Source organism: Ursus arctos, unplaced genomic scaffold, assembly GCF_023065955.2.
Source record: "Ursus arctos isolate Adak ecotype North America unplaced genomic scaffold, UrsArc2.0 scaffold_4, whole genome shotgun sequence".
Classification (NCBI taxonomy): domain Eukaryota; kingdom Metazoa; phylum Chordata; class Mammalia; order Carnivora; family Ursidae; genus Ursus; species Ursus arctos.
In genome coordinates this window covers 26,681,683-26,703,606 of record NW_026623056.1, presented here as the reverse complement: position 1 = coordinate 26,703,606, position 21,924 = coordinate 26,681,683, and the positions used below count along the sequence as shown (strand labels likewise).

General features: G+C 40.9%; 2 protein-coding genes and 1 pseudogene across 12 annotated transcripts in view; 1 reads left to right on the top strand and 2 right to left on the bottom strand.

The window, feature by feature from the left end:
• SENP5 (SUMO specific peptidase 5) overlaps positions 1 to 21,924 on the top strand; it is a 56,836-nt gene that overhangs the window by 13,513 nt on the left and 21,399 nt on the right. For 8 of the 9 annotated variants that reach the window (XR_008957396.1, XR_008957394.1, XM_026495935.4 and 5 more), the window contains exon 2: positions 13,233 to 14,773. Coding sequence is in view for 7 of the 9 variants with exons in the window: in XM_026495935.4 (XP_026351720.2) it covers positions 13,264 to 14,773 (1,510 nt within the window). In the remaining 2 variants the exon portion in view is untranslated. Of the gene's footprint in view, positions 1 to 3,527; positions 3,590 to 13,232; positions 14,774 to 21,924 lie in introns of all 9 variants that reach the window. The other variant, XM_057306882.1, reaches the window with a different exon arrangement.
• The window catches only part of NCBP2 (nuclear cap binding protein subunit 2), a 33,102-nt gene continuing 29,740 nt past the window's right edge, over positions 18,563 to 21,924 (bottom strand). For all 3 annotated transcript variants that reach the window (XR_008957397.1, XM_026495939.4, XM_057306885.1), the window contains exon 5: positions 18,563 to 20,674. Coding sequence is in view for 1 of the 3 variants with exons in the window: in XM_026495939.4 (XP_026351724.1) it covers positions 20,671 to 20,674 (4 nt within the window). In the remaining 2 variants the exon portion in view is untranslated. The remainder of the gene's footprint in view (positions 20,675 to 21,924) is intronic.
• Positions 19,492 to 19,964, bottom strand: LOC113253155 (40S ribosomal protein S24-like; annotated as a pseudogene).

The following is a 21,924-nucleotide window of genomic DNA, read 5'->3' as shown; positions in this document are numbered from 1 at the left end:
TTATTTCTAGGCTCCTGATTCTGTTCCATTGATCTATTTTCGTGCTGGTGTCATACTGTTTTGATCACTACAGCTTTGTAGTATATCTTGAAATCCAGGATTGTGATACCTCTGACTTCTTTATCAGAATTGCTCTGGCTATTCAGGGTCTTTTGTAGTTCCATGCAAACTTTACTGTTATTTGTTATAGTTCTGTGAAAAATGCTGTTGGTATTTTGATAAGGATTGCACTGAATCTATAGATTGCTTTGGATAGTATGGACATTTTAATATTCTTTGAATACATGAGCATAGCATACCTTTCCATTTGTGTCATTTTCAATTTCTTTCATCAGTGTTTTACAGTTTTCACAGTAAGGTCTTTCACCTCCTTGGTTAAGTTTATTTCTAGGAATTCTTTTTGATGCACTTGTAAACGTTTTAATTTCTCTTTCTGCTACTTTGTTATTAGTGAACAAAAATACAGCTGATTTCTGTGTGTTAATTTTGTATCCTGCAAAGTTACTGAATTCATTTATTTTAAAAGCTTTTTGGTGGAGTCTTCAGTATTTTCTCTGTATAGTATTATGTCATCTGCAAATAGTTAACTTCTTCTTTACAAATATGGATGTCTTTTATTTGTGTAATTGCTGTGACTAGGAATTAACAGTACTGTGTTGAAGAAAAGTGGTGAGACTGGACATTCTTGTCTTTTTCCTGATCTTAAGGAAAAGCTCTCGGTTTTTCACCATTGAGTTGATGTTAGGTGTGGGTTTTTCATGTATGGCTGTTATAATGTTCTGGTATGTTCTCTAAACCCACTTTGTTGAGAGTTTTTATCATGAAAAGGTGTTGAATTTTGTCAGATCCTTGTTCTTTATTGAGATGGTCATATTTTTGTCCTTCTTTTTGCTAATGAGGTTTATCATGTTGATTGATTTGCAAATATTGGAACTATCCTTGCCTCCCCAGAATCCATTCGATTTGATCATGCTGAATGATCCTTTTATCGTATTTTTTTAAAGATTTTATTTGAGTGAGAGAGGGCATGAGCAGAGGGTAAGGGCAGAGGGAGAGGGAGAAGCAGACTACCCACTGAGCAGGGAGCCCCATGTGGGACTTGATCCCAGGACCCTGTGATCATGACCTGGGCCAAAGGCAGACTCTTAACTGACTGAGCCACCCAGGCACCCCTGTATGTATTCATTCTTTCTTTCTTCCTTTCCTTTCTTTTCCTTTTCACTTTCCTTTCCTTTTCTTTTTTATTTGAGAGAGAGAGAGGGCAAGAGAGCATGTGGATGTATTGGGGAAGGGCAGACGGAGAAAATATCCAAGCAGACTCCTACTGAGCACAGACCCTGTTGTGGGGCTCAATCTCATGACTCATGAGATCAGGACCTGATTTGAGATCAGGATATTCACTTAATCAACTGAGCTACCCAGGCGCCTCCCTTTTATCATATTCTTTTTTTTTTTAAGAGTTTATTTGTCAGAGAGAGAGAGCACATGTGCACAAGCAAGGGGAGCAGCAGGCAGAGGGAGAAGCAGACTCCCTGCTGAGCAAGGAGCCCAGTGCTGGACTCTATTCCAGGACCCTGGGATCATGACCTGAGCCGAAGGCAAAGGCTCAACTGACTGAGCCACCCAGTTGTCCTGTTTGTATCGTCTTCTTCTTCTTCTTTTTTTTTTTTTTAAAGATTTTATTTGTCAGAGAGAGAGAGAACACAAGCAGGGGGAGTGGCAGGCTCCCTACTGAGCAGGGAGCCCGATGTGGGGCTCAGTGCCAGGATGCTGAGATCATGACCTGAGCCGTAGGCAGACACTTAACTGAGCCACCCAGGAGTCCCTTTTTAGCATATTCTTGAACGCAGTTTGCTAATATTTTGTTGAGGATTTTTGCAACTATGTTCATCAGGGATATTGGCCTATAGTTATCTTTTTCTTCTCTCTCGTGCTCTTTTTTTTTTTCTTTTTTAAGATTTTATTTGAGAGTGAGCAGGAGAAGAGCACGCATGAATGTGAGTGTGAGAGAGAGCGCAGAGCGGGAAGATGAGCAGGCGGGGGGGAGGGAGAAGCAGACTCCCCGCTGAGCAGGGAACCTGATGCGGGCTTGATCCCAGGACCCCAGGATCATGACCTGAGCTGAAGGCAGACGCTTAACCGACTGAGCCACCCAGGTGCCCTGGCCTGTAGTTTTCTTTTTGGGGTATCTTTGTCTGGTTTTGCATTATCAGGGTAATGCTGGCTTCGTAGAATGTATTTGGAAATTTACTTCCTCTTGTATTTTTTGAAATATCTTGAGAATAGGTAGTAAGTCTTCTTTAAATGGTTGGTAGGGGGTGCTTTAGTGGCCCAGTGGGTTGAGCGTTCAACTCTTGGTTTCAGCACACGTCATGGTCTCATGGGTCATGAGATCAAGCCCCGTGCTGGGCTTCACACTCAGTGGGGAGTCTGAAGACTTTTTCCCTCTGCCTCTTCCCCCATTCACATGTGTGCTCATGCCTGTGCTCTCTGTCTCTCTCTCAAATAAATAAATCTTTTAAAAAAATGGTAGAATTCACCTGTGAATCCATCTGGTTCTGGACTTTTTGTTGGTAGTTTTTGATTACCAATTTAATTGTGTTAGTAGTAATTGGTCTGTTCAGATTTTCTCTTTCTTTTTGATTAAGGAGTCTGGCTAAAGGCTTATCAATTTTATTCATCTTACCAAGAACCAGCTCTTGGTTTCATTGATCTTTATATATTTTTTAACTTTGGTCACTTTTTTTATCCTTAAGATATTATTTTTTTATGTAATCTCTACCTCCCCCGCCCCCGACGTGGGGCTGAAACTCATGATCCCGAGATCAGGAGTCACGTACTCTGCCAGCTGAGTCAGGCAGGCACCCTTCATTGATCTGTTTTGTTTTTTGCCTCTTTTCATTTATTTCTGTTCTGTTCTTTATTATTTCCATTCTTCTACTCATTATGGGTTTTGTTCTTCTTTTTCTAGTTCCTGTAGGTATAGGATTAAATTGTTTGAGATATTTTTTGTTTCTTGAGGGAGGCCTGTATTACTATAAATTTCTCTTTTAGAACTGCTTTTACTGTGTCCCAAAGATTTTGGACCAGTGTGTTTTTATTTTCATTTGTTTTCATGTATTTTTTGGTGTCTTCTTTTATTTATTTATTTATTTATTTAAAATTTTTTTTTAGAGATTTTATTTATTTGACAGTGAGTGTACACAAGCTGGGGGAGCTACAGAGGGCGAGGGAGAAACAGGCTCCGCACTGAGCAGGGAGCCCAATGTGGGGCTCAGTCTCGGGACCCCGGGATCATGACCTGAGCCAAACGTAGATGCTTAACCAACTGAGCCACCCCGGTGCCCCATCTTCTTTGATTTCTTTGTTCACCTCTTGGGTGTTTAGTAGCATGTTGTTTAACCTCCACATGTTTGTGTTTTTCCTTTTTTTTTTTTTCTTTCTTTCTTTTCTTTTCTTTTCTTTTCTTTTCTTTTCTTTTCTTTTCTTTTCTTTCTTTTCTTTCTTTCTTTCTAAAACACACCCAGCATGGGGCTCGAACTCAACCCCAAGATCAAGAGCCACATTCTCTTCTGACTGAGCCAGCCAGGTACCCCTTTTCCATTTTCTTTTTTGTGATAGATTTCTAGTTTCATGCTGTCCATTCTGGTTGCAAAAGATGCATGATAGGATTTCAGTCTTCTTAAATTTATTGAGACTTGTTTTGTGGCTTAACACGTAATCTCTCCTGGAGAATGTTCCATGTGCACTTGAAAAAATGTGTATTCTGTTGTTTTGGGGTGGAATGTTCAGTGAATATCAGTTATGTACCTGTGGTGTAATGTGTCATTCAAAGACATCGTTTCCTTATTGATTGTCTGCCTGGATGATCTATCCGTTGATGTAAGTAGGGGTGTTAAAGTCTCCTACTATTATTGTATTACGGCCCGTTTCTTCCCTTATGTCTGTTATGTTTGCTTTATGTATTTAAGTGCTCCAGTATTGGATGCATAGACATTTACAATTGTTATATGCTATGTTGGGATTGGTGCTTATCATTATGTAATGCCCTTCTTTGTCTCTTGTTACCGTCTTTGTTTTAACATCTATTTTGTCTGATATAAGTGTTGCTACCCTGGCTTTTTTTTTTTCTTTCCCCTCCCACTTCCATTTGCATTGAATATCTTTTTCCATCCCTTCACTTTCAGTTTGTATATGTCTTTTTTAAATTTTTCTTTTTAAGATTTTTATTTGAGAGAGAGCATGAACAGAGGGAGGGGCAGAGGAAGAGGGGGAGAGAATCTCAAGCAGACTCAGAGACTGAATGTAGAACCTGGCGTGGGGCTTGATCTCACGACCCTGACATCATGACCTGAGTCAAAACCAAGAGTTGTTCCCTAACTGACTGAGCCATCCAGGCGTCCCTGTGTATGTCTTTTTTTTTTTTTTCTTTTTAAAGATTTTATTTGAGAGAGTGAATGGAGGGAAGGAGTGTATGGAGAGGGAAGAGGAAAGCATCTCAAGCAGATTCCTTGCTGAGCGTAGAGCCCTACCTGGGGCTCGACCCCAAGATTATGACCTGAGCCGAAACCAAGATCTGGACACCTAACCAATTGAGCCACCCAGGCACCCCTGTCTGTGTTTTTAGGTCTGAAGTGAGTCTCTTGTAGGCAGCATATAGGTGGGTCTTGTTTGTTTGTTTGTTTGTTTTCTGCCATCTTGTGTCTTGTTTGGAGCATTTAGACCATTTACATTTAAAATAATTATTGGTAAATATGTATTTATTGCCATTTTTTAAATTGTTCTCTGATTTTTGTAGTTCTGTTTCTTCTCTTGCTCTCTTTGTGATTGGTGACTTCTGTAGTGTTTTTTTTTTTTTTTTTTTTTTTTTTTATTTGACAGAGACAGCCAGCGAGAGAGGGAACACAAGCAGGGGGAGTGGGAGAGGAAGAAGCAGGCTCCTAGCGGAGGAGCCCGATGTGGGGCTCGATCCCAGAACGCCAGGATCACGCCCTGAGCCGAAGGCAGACGCTTAATGACTGCGCCACCCAGGCGCCCCTGTAGTGTTCTATTTGGCTTTCTTTCTCTTTATTTTTTTGTGTATCTGTTATAGGTTTTGGGTATGTATCATGAGATTCATATATAAGTATATCCTAAGTATATAGCAGTGAACATGTATTAAGTTGAGGGTCATTTAAGTTCAGACACATTCTAAAAGAACTTGTTTTATTCCCCCTTCACATCTTATGCACATGTTTTCATATTTTACATCTTTTAATTCATTATTTTCTTACATCTAATTATTGCCTTTTCTTTTCCACTTAAAGAAGTGTCTAACATTTCTTGTAAGGCCAGTTTAGTGGTGATGAACTCCTTTAACTTTTGTTTCAGAAACTTTCTTAATTCTGAATGATCATCTTGCCAAATAAATTCTTGGATCTAGGTTTTTTCCTTTCTACACGCTGGCCTGCAAAGTTTTGTTTTTTTGTTTTTTCTTTTTTTAAAGATGTTATTTTGGGGGGGCACCTGGGTGGCTCAGTTGGCTGTGTCTGCCTTCCTCAGGTGATGATCCCAGGGTCCTGGGATCAAGCCCCATGTCAGGCTTTCTACTCAGTGGGGAGTCTGCTTCTCCTTCTCCCTCTGCCTGCCGCTCCCCCTGCTTCTGCTCTGTCAAATAAATAAATAAAATCTTATTTTTTTTAAGGTTTTATTTTTTTATTTATTTGACAGAGAGAGAGAGAGAGAGAGAGCACAAGCAGGGGGAGCGGCAGGGAGAGGGAGAAGCAGGCTCCCTGCTCAGCAGGGACCCTGGGATTGTGACCTCAGCTGAAGGCAGATGCTTAACCAACTGAGCCACCCAGGCACCCCTGGCCTGCAAAGTTTCTGTTGAAAACTCAGCCAATAACCTCATAGTGTTTCCTTTGTATGTAACTTTTTGCTTTTCTCTTGCTTTTAAAATTCTCTCTTTATCTTTAAACTTTGACATTTTGGTTATGTGTTATGGTGTGGACCTCCTTGGCTTCATCTTGTTTGGAACTCTATTTTTCCTAAACCTGGGTGTCTGTTTCCTTCCCCTAGTTAGGAAAGTTTTAAGGTATTATTTCTTCAAATAAGTTTTCTGCCCCCTTCTGTCTCTCTTCTCATTCTGGGGCCCCTATAATGTGAGTGTTCACTTAATATTGTCCAAGAGATTGCTTAATGTACCTCATTAAAAATTTTTTTCGTTTTTCCTTTTCAGCTTGGGTACTTTCTATTACCTTGTCTTCCAGATTGTTGATCATTTCTTCTCATCCACTGATTTACTGTTGATTCCCTCTACTATAGTTTTCATTTCAGTTTTACTGTATTCTTCAACTTTGATTGGTTCTTTTTTATATTTTCTATATCCTTGTTGGAAGTTTTCACTGAGTTCTTTCACTCTTCTCTCCAGTTCATTGAGCGTCTTTAAGATAATTACTTTCAACTCTTTATCAGACATATTGCTTATTTCTGTTTCATTTAGTTCTTTTTTTGAGCTTTTGTCTCGTTCTTTTGCTTGGAGCATATTCCTCCGTCTCATTTTGCTTGACTTTCTGTGTTTGCTTCTGAGTTGGGCAGAACAGCTACTTCTAAACTTGAAGGAATGGTCTTGAATATGGTGTTCCCTGTGTAGACTGTGTGTGCCTGGTGACTTGCTGACTGCCTAGAGCTGTGGTTGGTGGGGCTGGGGGTTGTGGTGCACTCTGTACTGGCGCTGCCCTGGTGGCATGGCCAGAGCTGAAGTGGGCATGCCTGGGGTGGTCCTGAGGCTTTTTGCACAGAGGGGCCCCTGGCAAGACAGCTGAAGCTGACGTGGGTGTAGGCCAGGGGAGTCCTGGGCTGTTTGTGCGGAGGGTACCAGGCAGGCCAGCTGAAACTGAAGTGGGCATGGCTAGTGCAGTCCCTGTGCTTTCTGCACAGAAGGTGCTCTGGTAGAACAGCTGAAACTGAAGTGGGTGTAAGCTGGGGTGTTCTGGAACTGTCTGCACAGAGGGTACTCTGGTGGGATGGCTGGGCTGGTGTAGGCCAGGAGCCTGGGGCTCACTGAGGCAGTAAGCTAGTTAGAATGCCCAGACCCTGACCCCATCCAAGCCATCAGGGTGGAGGGGAGATTGTAAATTGGCATTTGCTAGTCCCTTCAACTCAGAGTCCCAGCAACTCCCCTACCTTTTAACAGTATTGTAGGGCTAGTTCTCTTTATATTCTAGTTGTTCTCTTATTTTTTATTTATTTTATTTTTTAAAAAATATTTATTTTTTTTAAAGATTTTATTTATTTGACAGAGCACAAGCAGAGGGAGCGGGAGAGGGAGAAGCAGACTCCCCATTGAGCAGGGAGCCTGACTCAGGGCTCAATCCCAGGGTCCTGGGATTGTGACCCTAGTGGAAGGCAGACGCTTAACCGACTGAGCCACCTAGGCACCCCTATAGGACAGTATTTGTACACAGTCCTTTTGATTCTAGTCCTATACAGTCAAAATGTCTTCTAAAATTTGGCTGATTTTTCCTTCCTCTATTTTTTTCACTGTAGTTAGGTTATCTATTTGTCATACAGTTAGGTTCATTTGTTATTTGCATTTCATTTTGGATTCCTCTTGCATTCTGGTTGATCTTAATTTTAATTATTTGTATATATTTTTAATTATATGAAGCATTAACATGGTTGTAAAAGTCAGAACTTTTCAAACAGGCATATTTAGAGAAGTGCCACTATTCTCTCCTCCCTCTACCATTTTCCTGTTCCTCGTTTTTTTCATCCCATTCACATCTACCATGCCCTTTAAGTTACTGTTCTCATTAGTTTCTGGTTTATCCTCCTCGTGTTTGTATTTGTATTTTGTTTTGTCTTTTTTTGGGGGGGGGCACAGAAGGGCAGAGACGTGTTGATTTTCTTATTTTTTCTTTTATGAAAGGTGGCTGCTTGGTAAAGAATTTAAACTTGCCCCAAAAGAAATCCTTTACCCTTGGCTTCTGGGAGGTAATCTCTAAGCCCTTGGACTGTCATGCCTGATAAGAAATGTCTGTATTTGCCTGGGGGCCTTGGATCACCAGCAGTCTAACAGACAGTGTGATTTAGGATGGGGATTGAATGTGTCAGAAAGACCAACGGTATGATTTAGGGTAATGACTTTGGCATCAGTGGATCTCCAGAGGGGCTGAAAGACTGAGCTCAGTCATGTGGGCAATCATTTATGCCTAAAAACCCCAATAAAAACTCTGGCTATCAAGGCTCAGGTGAGCCTTCGTGGCTGGCGGTATTGCCACACGCTTCCGTCAGGAGAGTAAAGCTGTCCCGGCTCCATGGTAAGAGGACGACTGGAAGCTCCAACTTGTTACTTCTCTTGACTCTGCCCTGTGTGCTTCTCCACTTGGCCGATTTTAATCCATATTCTTCAGCTTTCATAAGCCATAACTGTGAATATACTAGCTTTCAGAGGGTTCTGTGAGTCCTTCTGGCACATGATCAGACCTGAGGGTGGTTTCGTGAACTCCCTGAGCCTGCAGTTGGCTGTGGCACACTATCGATACTGATTTGAACTTTGCTTTTTTCACCTAACCTGGAAATCATTCCATATTAGTTCATAGAGTTTCTCTTTATTCTTTTTAAAAAAAACTTTTTTGAGTAATCTTTAAACCCAATGTGAGGCTTGAACTCACAACCGCAAGATTAAGAGTTGCATGCCCTACCGACTGAGCCAGCCAGATGCCCCTATCTTTATTCTTTTATAGCCTCACTCATTGTGTGGAAGAACCATACTTTATTCAACTACTGTCCTTTAGGTTTTCAGTATTTTGCAATTACAATGTGGTGAATAACCTTGTATTATGTATTTTCATTATTATTGGAGGTGTATCTTATGGATAAATTACTAAAAGTGGGGTTGCTGGATTAAAAGGTGAATGCGTATCTGGTTTTGTTAGATATTACCAAATTCCCTTCCAAAAGGATTTTATTAGTTTGTATTCCTATCAGCGAAGTATGAAAGTTTCTTTTCTCCCACCAACAGAATGTGATGTCATAGTTTTTGCCAGTGTTAGTACTGAGGTATAATTAACGTATAGCATTGTATCTGTTTCAGTTGTAAAACATGATTTGCTATTTGTATACATTGCAAAACCATCACTGTAATAAGTCTAGTTAACATCCACCACATGGTAACCAAGTTTTTTTTTCTTGTGATGAGTTTTAAGATTTATTCTCTTAGCAACGTTCAGACACACAGTACAACATTATTAGCTGTAGTCACCCTGCTGTGCATTATAGCCCCAAGACTGACTGACTTTATAACTAGAAGTTCGTACCTTTTTGACCTCCTCCACCCATTTTGGGCAACTCCCCAACCCTCCCTTGGCCCATTTTTTTGAGTGAAGTTGAAAGATAAAAATCTTTGTGTGGGGCGCCTGGGTGGCTCAGTCGTTGGGTGTCTGCCTTTGGCTCAGGGCGTGATCCCAGTGTTCTGGGATCGAGCCCCACATTGGGCTCCTCGGCTAGGAGCCTGCTTCTTCCTCTCCCACTCCCCCTGCCTGTGTTCCCTCTCTTGCTGGCTGTCTCTCTCTCTGTCAAATAAATAAAATCTTTGAAAAAAAAATCTTTATTTGTGAATTGTCTCCTTATGTCTTTTTCCCGTTTTTTCCATCAGGCTTTTTTTGTTTTATTTTCTCTTAAGATTTATTATTTATTTTTAGAGAGAGAGCACATGCAGGGGGGTGGGCAGGAGCAGAGAGGAAGAGAAAGACCCTCAAGCAGACTCTGCACTGAGCATGGAGCCTGATGTAGGGCTTGATCTCACCACCGAGATCATGACCTGAACCAAAATCAAGTTGGTCGCCCAACCGACAGTCACCCAGGCACCCTCCCCCTCCTTTAAAAAAATTTTACTTATTTGAGAGAGCAAGAGAGAGAGAGCGAGCGAGCTGGAGGAGGAGCGGAGGGAGAGGGATAAACCCTGACAGCGGGGCTTGATCCCACGACTCTGAGATCATGACCTGAGCTGAAAAGGATGCTTCATTGACTGAGCCACCCAGGTGCCCGAGCCCTTTATTCTCTATTGAGTTTTTTAATTCTGCTATTTTAAATTTCCAAGGTCTCTTTATTGTTTTTGATTGTTCGTTAAAAAAATATAACAGCCTATTCTTTTCTTTCTCTCCCAGTGGATGTATTTTTTTTTCCTTTGTAGATAGTGTTAGTTTTTTTCTTGCCTCTTGTTTTTTTAGTGATAAAATATTTGTAGCATAACATTTACCATTTTAATCATTTTTATTTTTATTTTTTAAAGATTTTATTTATTTATTTGACAGAGAAAGAGTGAGAGAGGGAACACAAACAGGGGGAGCAGGAGAGGGAGAAGCAGGCTCCTCACTGAGCAGGGAGCCCGGTGCGGGACTTGATCCCAGGACCCTGAGATCATGAGCCGAGCCGAAGGCAGACGCTTAACAACTGAGCCACCCAGGCGCTTTTAGGTATACAGTTCAGTGGCATTAAATACATTCACATTGTTGTGCAGCCATGGCCACAGTCCATCTTCAGAACCTTTTCTGTTGTCTTAAACTGAAACTCTGTACCGATTAAACAATAACTCTCCCCCCCCCCTTAGTTATTTCAAGTTGACTTCTCTAAAAAAAAAAGCAAGAACTTATATGATGTTTGTTTTGGCCCACTTTTCAAGCTTAGAAATCTGGTGAATCTTGTTTATCCTCTTATTTTAAAGAATAACCGCTAAGGTTGTTTGGAAATTCTGGGCCTGTCGTGGGACTTGTCAACTTTGGGGTGCACTCTGCACCATCCTGGGCCATTTTGGGTGGATATCTGTATTTATGTATTGTCTTGTGGACTGATCAGATTCTCTGGAGAAGAATCTTCTAATCTCCTACTTGGATGGGTAAGACAAACTACCAGGGTTCTGAGATATGAGGGGGAAAGTGTTGGGGTTCATATATTCAGTGTATAATTCCATCTTCATATGATGCCTGGAATCCCCCTGGCTGCAGAGCTTCAGTTTTACTCTTTCTGAAGAATAAACTTCCAGACTTGGGTAGTGAAGGGGCAGTTTCTTGCTATGTGGAGTTGGGGGGAGGGATTTGGGGTCTCACTGCTTCTTAAACTTTGGGGTACACTATAGGGTGTGCAAGCTTGTTTAGTTGAAGCATCCCCAAATATCAGTATCTGTTCCCCAGGGCTGATCTCCTCCTTGGGGCTATAAACCTTTTTTCTGGGAGCCAAATGTGGAAAGGGGCTGGGGAGGGAACTCACTGTATAAAGTCCTATATGCTGTTGTACCCCGCCCTCAGTTGTGCACGATGTGCCTGACTGTCCTGGTTCATCCTCCCCAGAAAGTAAAACCTCGAGTGGAAGGAGGATGCGCATCTTGGGATCTAACTGCTTCTTACTCAGACTTTAAACCAGTCCTCTTTTTTTGAACTCCCTTTTTATCTTGCCCTTCATGAGTATTGTTGCTTCCAGTTCCCGAGCCTTTCTGAGGTCCTGTGACTTGCTTTTGGGCTTCCCCTACTGCTGGCTTATGTTTTTCACTCTTTTGGCTTGCCGAGTCTGTGATCGCTCAGTTGTGTGCTTTCTTCTTTAAAAATTGTATTATTCTTGTCCCCTTTTTAATTTTCTTTATCCTTGAGAATTTTTGCCTTTCTTAAAATCCCGTTTCTGTCATCTTAATGGGATTTAGAGAGGGAACGGAGGTAAACCTGTGCTCAGTCCTCCCCTCCCCCCCAGAGAAAACTGATACACAGAAAGGTAATACAACTTTTCTTAACAAGTTATTAGCAAGCTTAGGGACGCCTGGGTGGCTCATTCGGTTAAGCGTCTGCCTTTGGCTCACGTCATGATCCCAGGGTCCTGGGATTGAGCCCCACATCAGGCTCGCTGCTCAGCGGGGAGCCTGCTTCTCCCTCTGCCTCCAGCTCCCCCTGCTTGTGTGCTCTCTCTCTGACAAATAAATAAATAAAATATTTTAAAAAGTTTTTAGCAAGCTGAAATTAGACTACTGGTTTTTTGATTCATAGTCTAGTATTTCTTCTATCCCATCTCTAGCGGCTGGCACCTTTCTTTCTACACTGAAGAGCCTTCAGTAATACTAGATCTTATTAAATCTGAGGAGAAATCCTGTTTGGTTTTGCCTGTCATTTTTTTTTTTTTTTAAGATTTTATTTATTTGTCAGAGCGAGCAAGTACAACCAAGGGGAGTGGCAGGCAGAGGGAGAAGTAGACTCCCCACTGAGCAAGGAGCCCATTGTGGGACTCGATCCCAGGATCCCGGGATCCTGAGCTGAAGGCAGACGCTTAACTGACTGAACCACCCAGGCATCCCTTGACTGTCATTTTCATCTACCATTCCTAATAAGTATGTTACCAGAGCGTGCGTGTGTGTGTTCGTGCACGCACATGCTTTTTTACTTAAATTCACTTGAGAGCCAGAACCCTACTGCGTGAAAGCGCCTGATAGACTCTTGTCCCTGCATAGTCAAAGTTTTTGACTGACTGACAAAAAGGAGGTTGGTCTCCCTCTTGAGATACTGCTCTTGAATGCATTTATTGCATATCTGCCTCTGGATGTCAGCAGAAAGTACCTGCCCTTTCTAAAATTTGATGTGTAGAATGAAGTGTTTCAATATGGAATCAGCCTTAAGTGGTATGTGGTTCCCCCCCCTTCCCCATCCCTCAGTTTACAAATGAGAACACAGAATTTGGGTGACTTAGTCACTTAGTTAATGAGAAGCAGTGCCAACACTTAAAGATTCTCTTCTGCTTCCCTACCCTGTCTGTCAGAAACTGATGGAAATGATTCTTGAAATTTATTTCTGTCAGAGGCAACTGTACTAAATGGGGGTCATGTGAAGAGTATTCATGTCTTCCAGTTTTCACTATGGGGAAAACCTTAATCAGGTAAGGATTTCATTGTGTCTGATAGTGTTATTTAAAAAAAAAATTTTTTTTTAAAGATTTTATTTATTTGAGAGAGCAAGTGGGGCGGGGGGCAGGGGGTAGAGGCGGACTCCAGACTGAGCAGGGAGCCTGACATGGGGCTCAATCCCAGGGATCATGACCCCAGCTGAAGGTAGTCGCTTAACGGACTGAGCCACTCAGGCACCCTTGTGTCTTATAGTCTAAATTGAATTTCGTATGCTCTTCTTTTTCTTTGAATTTTGCAGCTTATATGGTTGTGATTATATCTTTATGACTTTTTAGGGTAGAAGTGTAACTTTTCTTTCTCTTCTCTTTCTCAGCTTCATCAGGATCTCATTATGCATCAGAAAAATGAAAAAACAGAAGAAAATTCTATGGAGGAAAGGAATCCATTTAGCCTTTTCTGAGAAATGGAATACAGGGTTTGGAGGTTTTAAGAAGTTCTGCTTTCCCCAACACTTATGCATTCTGAAAGGCAAATTGGGAAGGCCGATTACATGGAGCAGGCATTTGAGGCATTTCCAATGCAGAAAGAAGGCCCTTCAAATCCGGAAAACGTGGATCCAGGATGCACCTTTTTTTCCTAAGACAAAGTCCAGTGTGGCTGCTCAAAATGTTAGTACTCTGTCCTCTAAAGTGAAAAGAAAAGACTCTGAACACTTCATTTCCTCCTCAAGGACCCTCCTAAGACTTCAAGCAGAGAGGCTGCTGTCCTCAGCAAAGAACTCTGACCATGAATACTGTGGAGAGAAAAGTGTCTTGAAGGCAGTTGCTGACTTACCAGCAAATAATATTTTAGGTCAGGCCAATGGTCACAGACCTAGGACGGAGCCACAAGCTTCTGACTTTCCTATGAAGTTCAATGGGGAGAGCCAAAGTCCAGGTGAGAGTGGCACAATTGTGGTCACCTTGAGCAACCATAAGAGAAAGCGCTTTTGTTATGGCTGCTACCAAGGTCTGGAGCACCACAGGAATGGGGGACCCCTGATTCCAAAAAAGTTTCAACTTAACCAACATAGAAGAATAAAAGTATCTCCTTTTATGATGTATGAGAAATTATCCATGATTAGATTTCGGTACAGGATTCTCAGATCCCAGCACTTCAGAACAAAAAGCAAAGTTTGCAAGCTAAAAAAAGCCCAGCGAAGCTGGGTGCAGGTCACTGGGGACCATCAAGAGACCCTTAGGGAAAACGGTGAGGGTGGCAGTTGCAGCCCATTCCTTTCCCCAGAACCTAAAGACCCTTCTTGTCGTCATCAACCGTACTTTCCAGATATGGACAGCAGTGCTGTGGTGAAAGGAAAGAACTCTCATGTGCCTGATGGCCACACTAAAGGAAGCCCTTTCTTGGACAAGGAGCTTAGTTTAGATGAAGCATTCCCTGACCAACAGAATGGCAGTGCCACATATACCTGGGACCAGTCACCCTGTTCCTCTCCCAAGTGGGAGTGTACAGAGCTGATTCATGACATCCCCTTACCAGAACATCATTCTAGTAACATGTTTATCTCGGAAACCGAAAGAGAAGTCATGACTCTGGGTCAGGAAAATCGGACAAGTGCTGTCAGTGATGACAGAGTAGAACTGTCAGTGTGTGGGGCAGATCAATCTGTGAGTAGTGTAGATGGGCCTGTGTCTGAAAAGACTGTTCAGAATGAGAGCTCATGCCAGATGGATGAGGATGGATCTCTCAAGCAGAACATTCTTAGTTCTAAGTTGCTGGACCACCCTTACTGTAAAAGTCCACTGGAGGCTCCCCTGACATGCAGTGGACTCAAACTAGAAAATCAAGCCGGAGGTGGGAAGAACAGTCAGAAAGCCTCTCCAGTGGATGATGAGCAGCTGTCAATCTGCCTTTCTGGTATGCACTCTTCCTTTATTCTCCCCCAACCTCCAGCCCACAGTTGCTGTCCATTATCTTTTCTAGGAGAGTCCTGTTTTTTCCTTCCACACACAGATTTCCCTGAAAGCACTTAGACGTTCCTCTCTGAAGCTTTCTATATTGCTGTATGACCTAAGTGTTCCATAATTTAAGTCTTGGTTGATAGACATTTGTGTTGCTTCCAGTTTCCATCTATAAATGATGGTTCAACGGAATTAATTCTATATACATAAGCAATTTTTTCTGTAAGTTAACTCTTGGTGGTGGAATTGATGGTGAAAGAACACACTTAAAATTTTAAGAGAACTGTGAAATTACCTTCCAAAAAGTTGAACCAGTTTACACTTGTTAAACTTTACTAATCTTCTAGATCATGAGAGTTTGGGGTTATTTTTAAGATTTTATTTATTTATTTGAGAGAGGTTGTGCCTGTGTGCATGGTGGGGGTGGGGCAGAGGGAGAGCAAGCATGTCAAGCGGATTCCTCACTGAGTGTGGAGCCTGATGTGGGGCTCAGTCCCACAACACTGAGATCAGGACCCACGCCGAAATCAAGAGTCAGATGCTTAACCGACTGAGCCACCCAGGTGCCCCAAGAGTTGTTTTCATTTGTGTTTTGTTTGTCTTTGTTTTTTTTGTTTTGTTTTGATTCGCATTTTTGAGTTTAAAGTTCGAACATCTTTTTCTGTGTTACTTGGCCATTTTTTGTTTGTATATAATTTTGCCTGTTTTTCTATTGGATTGGGTTATTTCTATTTTATTTATTTGGTATATGAGAATTTCCTGTATGGCAGGCACTGTGCTAGTTCTAAGAATGTGGCAGTGAGCGGGAAACACTGGTTCCTACCTTCCTGGACCTTAGCATCATTCTAAAATGTTAAATTTTAATTATAAATGTTATAAGAGGGGTGCCTGGGTGGCTCAGCTTTTGGCTCGGGTCATGATCTCTGTCTGGATCCTGGGATCGAGCCCTGCATTGGGCTCCCTGCCCAGTGGGGAATTTGCTTCTCCCTCTGCCTGCTGCTTCCCCTGCTTGTGGTCTTTCTGTCAAATGAATAATAAGATCTTAAAAAAAAATTAAATGTCATAAGAGTTTTAAGTTTTTCCTTCCCCAAAGGTAAAAGTACCCTGACTTTGTGTGTGGTAATTTTGCTTAAAGGAAATTATCAATTCTTCATTGTGTAACTTATCTGTCTTTATGGCTTCAAGTTTTTGTGTCCTACGTTAAAAAGTCTTCTCGTCAAAATCTGCCCCGTGAGTAAGCTGATGTAAACATTTTTGGAAGCCAGTGTGGCAGTATCAGTCTGACCCATTCCGCATTCTTGGAGTTTATCCCAGATATGAATATATTTGTACAGGGATATTACTTACAGTATTGTCCTGGTGGTAGAAAAACTGGAGACAACTAAAAAAATTTTCTATGGAAATATAAGTTACGGCACATCCAGGCAATATTATACTATGAAGCTGTTAAAAAAAAATCTATATTTTGAAACTGAAAGGTATATATATAAAGTGAAAAAAGCAAGTTGCAAAACAGAATGATGCCATTTTGTTGAGAGATGCATACGTGTGGGGTAAGTATATGTATATGTGCACGTGCATTTGTATACCTCATATCTGAAAAGATATTGTTTTTAATTTTTAAAATGATTTATGTATTTTAGAGTGTGCATGCACGCACACATGTGCAGAGGGGCAAAGTGAGAGGGGACCCAGAATCCCAGTTGAGCATGGAGCCCAACATGGGGCTTGATCCCACAACCCGAGCAAAACAAGAGTCAGATGCCTAACCAGCTGAGCTACCCAGGCACCCCTATCAAACTAATATAAAGGGCTTTTACTGGGGAGTTAGGAGCATTACTTGTTGGTAGTTTAAACAATTCTGAACACTTTGTTTTCCTAACCATTAAGTATGTATATAAAGTTTTTCTCTACAAAAAGACACAAAGTAGAGTCCTAGCAATCTTTTAAAAACAAAACAAAACTATTTCTGATGTTTATACTATCCTAGAATAAGGAAAGACAAATTTCTCCACTATAAAGTTAGCAGAACCATGATATGATACATAAACCTGAAAATGTGAGCATTTACACACAGATACCAGTTAACTTAGAGATGTAGCACTTCCAAAAGCAACTGATACATTGACTCTGGCATATATGCGTAAATATATGTGGTATGAGGAAGTAGGAATTTTTACAGAATGCACACTTGGTGATCTGTAAAGTAATTATCTTAATAGGTTAAAGGAGAAAAGAAGAACCATTTTGGGGGTTTGCTTAGCAGTTCCATGCCCACTATGAAGAGTTCAAGGCAGAGCAATAGCTACTGCCCGTCATAGCCCCCCCACATCAGCAAATTACCCAAATAGAGAGAAGCCCACAATCAATCACCAAACATCTGAGGAAAGCCAGCGCAATGAAAAGGACAAATTCAACAAATAAAGGAACCTGAGTAATCAGGATTAATAGAGCAATTAGAATAGGAATCAGTGTGGGACAGTCAGTAGTAGATGCTCCTTTAACTGACTTCTGTAGCGTTCACTAATACTAAGTTCCGTGGTACGCTGAATGCCGGTTCTTCTCCAATATAACTGCACATTATGCTCACTGCAGGGATTAATATTTTTATCATGAACCAGTTGTACTTCAGTTTACTCATTGTTTCATCATTGTATTAAATATTTAATGAAGTTGGTTTTGGAAGGAAAAGAAATAGATTCCTATGTCAGTATATTCCAGATGGATTAAAAATTTAATTAGAAACAAATACAGACACGCAAACCTTGTACACAGTGTGGATGAACCTTGAAAATGTGCTAAGTGAAAAAAGCCAGGCACAAAAGGCCACATACTATATAATTCTATTGATTTGAAATGTCCAGAGTAGACAAATACAGAGATACAGAAACTAGGTTAATAGTTGCCAGGGGCTGGAGAGAGGGAGCAGTGAGGAGTGACTGGTAACAAGTACACATTTTCTTAGTGCAGTAACGCAAATGATTTTTTTTGTTCGTTTGTTTTTTGTTGTTGTTGTTGTGGGGTTTTTTTTGTTTTTTGTTTTTAGATTTTATTTATTTATTTAACAGAGATAGCCAAGCCAGCGAGAGAGGGAACACAAGCAGGGGGAGTGGGAGAGGAAGAAGCAGGCTCATAGCGGAGGAGCCTGATGTGGGGCTCGATCCCATAACGCCGGGATCACGCCCTGAGCCGAAGGCAGACGCTTAACGACTGCGCCACCCAAGCAGCCCGCAAATGTTCTTGAATTAGGTGGTAGTAATGGTTGCACAGCTCTGAATATACAAAAAAAAAATTGTACACTTTAGGAGTGATTTTTTTTTTTGTGGATGAGAATCACAGCTCAATAAAACTGTTAAATCTAAGAGACCATTTTATAATCTCACATTGACAATACATGTTAAATCATGATAGGAGACTCAGAAGCAGTATACCAGTCTGACTCCATAAATGTTAAAATCCTGTACGTATATATAACAAGTCATAAAATTTAAAATTAATTTAATTTTAAAATTAAAGCTTGTTGCCATTTCAAGGTTATAAAAATGTTCAACCCTATTTTCTTCTAGACTATTAATGTGTCATTTTTACATTTTGCCATTTGGAAAAAAAGATGGATCCCTACTTCATTCTTCACATCAAAATGAATTCCAGCTGTAAATAAAATATTTAGTTAATAGTTCTAATACTGTTTATTGAGTAATTCTTCTTTTCCCCATGGTTATGAATTGCTCCCAGTCTCTCAGAATTTATTTTTTTAAGATTTTATTTATTTGACAGAGACACAGCGAGAGAGCGAACACAAGCAAGGGGAGTGGGAGAGTGAGAAGCAGGCTTTCCACTGAGCTGGGAGCCCGATGCGGGGCTCAGTCCCAGGACCCTGGGATCATGACCTGAGCTGAAGGCAGACGCTTAACGACTGAGCCCCCCAGGTGCCCCAGTCTCTTAGAATTTCTATGCTATCGCTAGTCTGCTTTAATTACAGCAGTTTTATAATTTGATGGTACTAGGCCTTCCTTCTCCTCTCTTGCTCTCCTTTTTCACCTCTCCTCTTTAATCCTTTTCAAAAATTTCTGGGAATTTCTCACATTTTGGTCCCAAGATTTCTTTTTTTCAGTTAAATAAAAATAATGGCTTTTGATTGGTATTGCATTAATTTTTGGACTAATTTAGGGAAAACTGCATTCATTATATTGAATTTTCCTGTCTAAAAACAAAGAATTACTCCATTTATTGACCTATGTCCTTTACTAGAATTTCGTGCTTTTCACTTAGGTTTGTACATTCCTTAAGTTTAGTCTTAGATATTTCATGCCTTTCTTATTTTACTTTATTTAAGAATCTGTTTTTAAGTGGTCTCCACACCCAATGTGGGGCTCAAACCTACAACCCAAGATCAAGAGTTGCACGCTCTACCGACTGAGCCAGTCAGGTGCCCCATGCCTTCCATGTTTCTGATGGGACCTTTCTGACATGGGTATTGTATTTTATTGGGAGAACCAAGTGGTTACATTTCTCGTATGCCCAACACAGTGACCCCCATTCCACATTCACGGTGGGATGTGACCTGGCAGTTGCCTCAAGAAAAAACTGTCCAACACAGTTGGTTTAACATGAGCAATTTAACTTCTGAAATAACACCTCAGGTTTTGTTTTTCATATTACCTTTTGTGGGGGTTTTTTGTTTTAAGTTCTTAGTTTATTAATCCTCTCATGACAAATCTGCACAGTCACCACAGATAGAGTCACTGCAGAATCCACTCCTTTTTGCCAGCACCAACATTTACTTTTGCTGCCCCCCTGACTTTTTTCATTTTGTTCTTGTGTTTCTTTTGCTGTTTCCTTGAGGTTTTTTTCTTCTCCTAAGGCCATGTCTTGCAAGTCTGTTTGGGTTCATTTGTCTTTGCATAATCCAAGGAATCATAAATTCTACCAAAGCCAGTTGTCTTGCCACCACCAAAATGGGTTCTAAATTCAAATAGAAAGTTGACATCTGGTGTGGTCGTGTACATTTTGGCTAGTGTTTGCCGAATTTCTGTCTTAGCTACTGTTGCCTTTCTGGGGTGAAGAACATCAATGACCATTTGTTTCTGCTGATGTAGTAGGTTGATCATGAACTTCCTGGTCCTGGGAGTTACTGTGTCATTCATGCTGGTGGCCAAGCTTCAAGCAGCCAGTGAGGAAAAGAGCCATATACTACCTTTTGTACTTGCAGGGTGGACTCAAAATTTGAATTGTAGTTTTTGTTCTTTCATTTTTTCCTAACATTTATCCTTTGTTTCTTGGTCACATTGAAATTTTAGCACTTTGGGAGTAAGAGAAGTTGTGTATTCCAGAGCATTTTTCCTTTCTGGTTCATTTGGTGAATGCAGGTGGATAAAGAGTAATGGATTTAATTCTCATTTTAAGAAGTTTTCTGGCTGATTCTTGCCAGTAGGTGTTAAAAGGGAAAGATGAGGTGAAGAACAAGCTGCTTTTGTAGAGAAAAGATAATAGGTGTGTCCTGCTTTGGATGTAGCATAGCATAATAGTTAATGGTTCACTTTCTGTGGTCATATAACCACATGACCACAGTCAGAATCCTCGCTCTGCCATATGCTAGTTAAGGGTCCTTGGGAAAGTTCCTTAACCTCCCTAAGTTTCCTATCTTCATTTGTAAAGTAGGGATGCTATCTAACACAGGGTAGTTAAAAGGATGAAATGAGATGTATTTGTGCTTGCTTTATGATAGTGCTATTTGACTGCCATTTTACTTCTGGTCCCAGTGAGATGTGTTTATCTCAGTGAAGGGTTTTCCTAGGGTTCTCCTTGAAGATGCAGGCAGGGCCTTTCTACTGCATTAGAAATCCATGTTTATCATCTGAAAGTGAAAACAAAAATACAGGTAAAGAGGGGGAAAAATATAATAACTTAAAATCCCCAAAACACTACTATCCATAGATAGTAACATTGTTAACAAGGACACCTCTTTCCTGTGATACTAGTTTGTAATTGGGGTCCATATCCCCTTGGTAGAGGAAAATTAAGGCTGCTGGGCCTAAAGTTTAATCTTTTGTTATTAGGTGCATTATTTTGTATAAAATTTGTTCCTCAAATGTTGGGATTCCTTATCTTCTGTTTGGGTTCATTCTTGCCAGTAGACACGAGGCTGTTCTTAGATAACTGCAGGATCTTGTAACACTTATAGGCAAATACGTGCTCTATTCCTAGTTTAGAAACCCTAAAGCTTTACTTCCTACTCTTATCAAGCTGCAACAAGGGATTCCCTTTCTATCTCTGTATGCTTAAAGCCCAGACCAGAACCAGGCATAAACAAGCAAGTCTTTCCTGTTTACTATATCCTGATCTTTGCTCTTAAGCCTTTCAAATTGGGAGCCTTCTGGTGGGAGACTAACAGAAGGAAGATAGGTTTTTCACACCTTTGTCTGCCCCTCCCTCAGAAAAACCCACAAAATATACCATTCCATTCCTGGGACAGTTACTTTGTTGTGCTCTTTTTTGTCCATTTTGTATCAATGTGTACCAGAAGCCATTCTCGAAGTTAGAAAGGGAAAAGGGAGCTGGGTGAAGTAAGTGGCTAACAGTATCCATTCTTCCCATCTTAATTCAGTGGGCTTGTCAGACTGATGGTCAACTAGGTTGTTGCTCTCCTCATTCAGCATCAGTGAGTAAATACCACTAGTCACGTCAGCACTTTTGAGAGCCTCTTACCCTTCCCTCGGCTTCTTTGCATTTTCTTAGAAATAGTGTCCTGGTTTTATTTCCTAGGACCTTTTTAGATATGTTTCTTCAGTGGATCCTCTTGGAAGCCACCTGAAGACTATCCCATATCCTGGCCAAGAGGTCACCCTTTGTTTCCCCTCTTAAAATGTGCCTCCCCAGCTGTTACCCAGTTAAGTTCACCTTACAGGGTTATTCGGTGTCAGAAGTATAATAACTCCACCAAATTGTATGATATTAAAAATGCCTTAGAATTTGTTGCTTGCTATGAAGTGTGAAATTTACACACATTTACCAAATAATACAGTGACAGTAATCCCAACAATTAAATTGTGATTGTGATTTTTAAAAAGGTAAGTCCTTCAGCTACCAAATGTGATACACATTTAA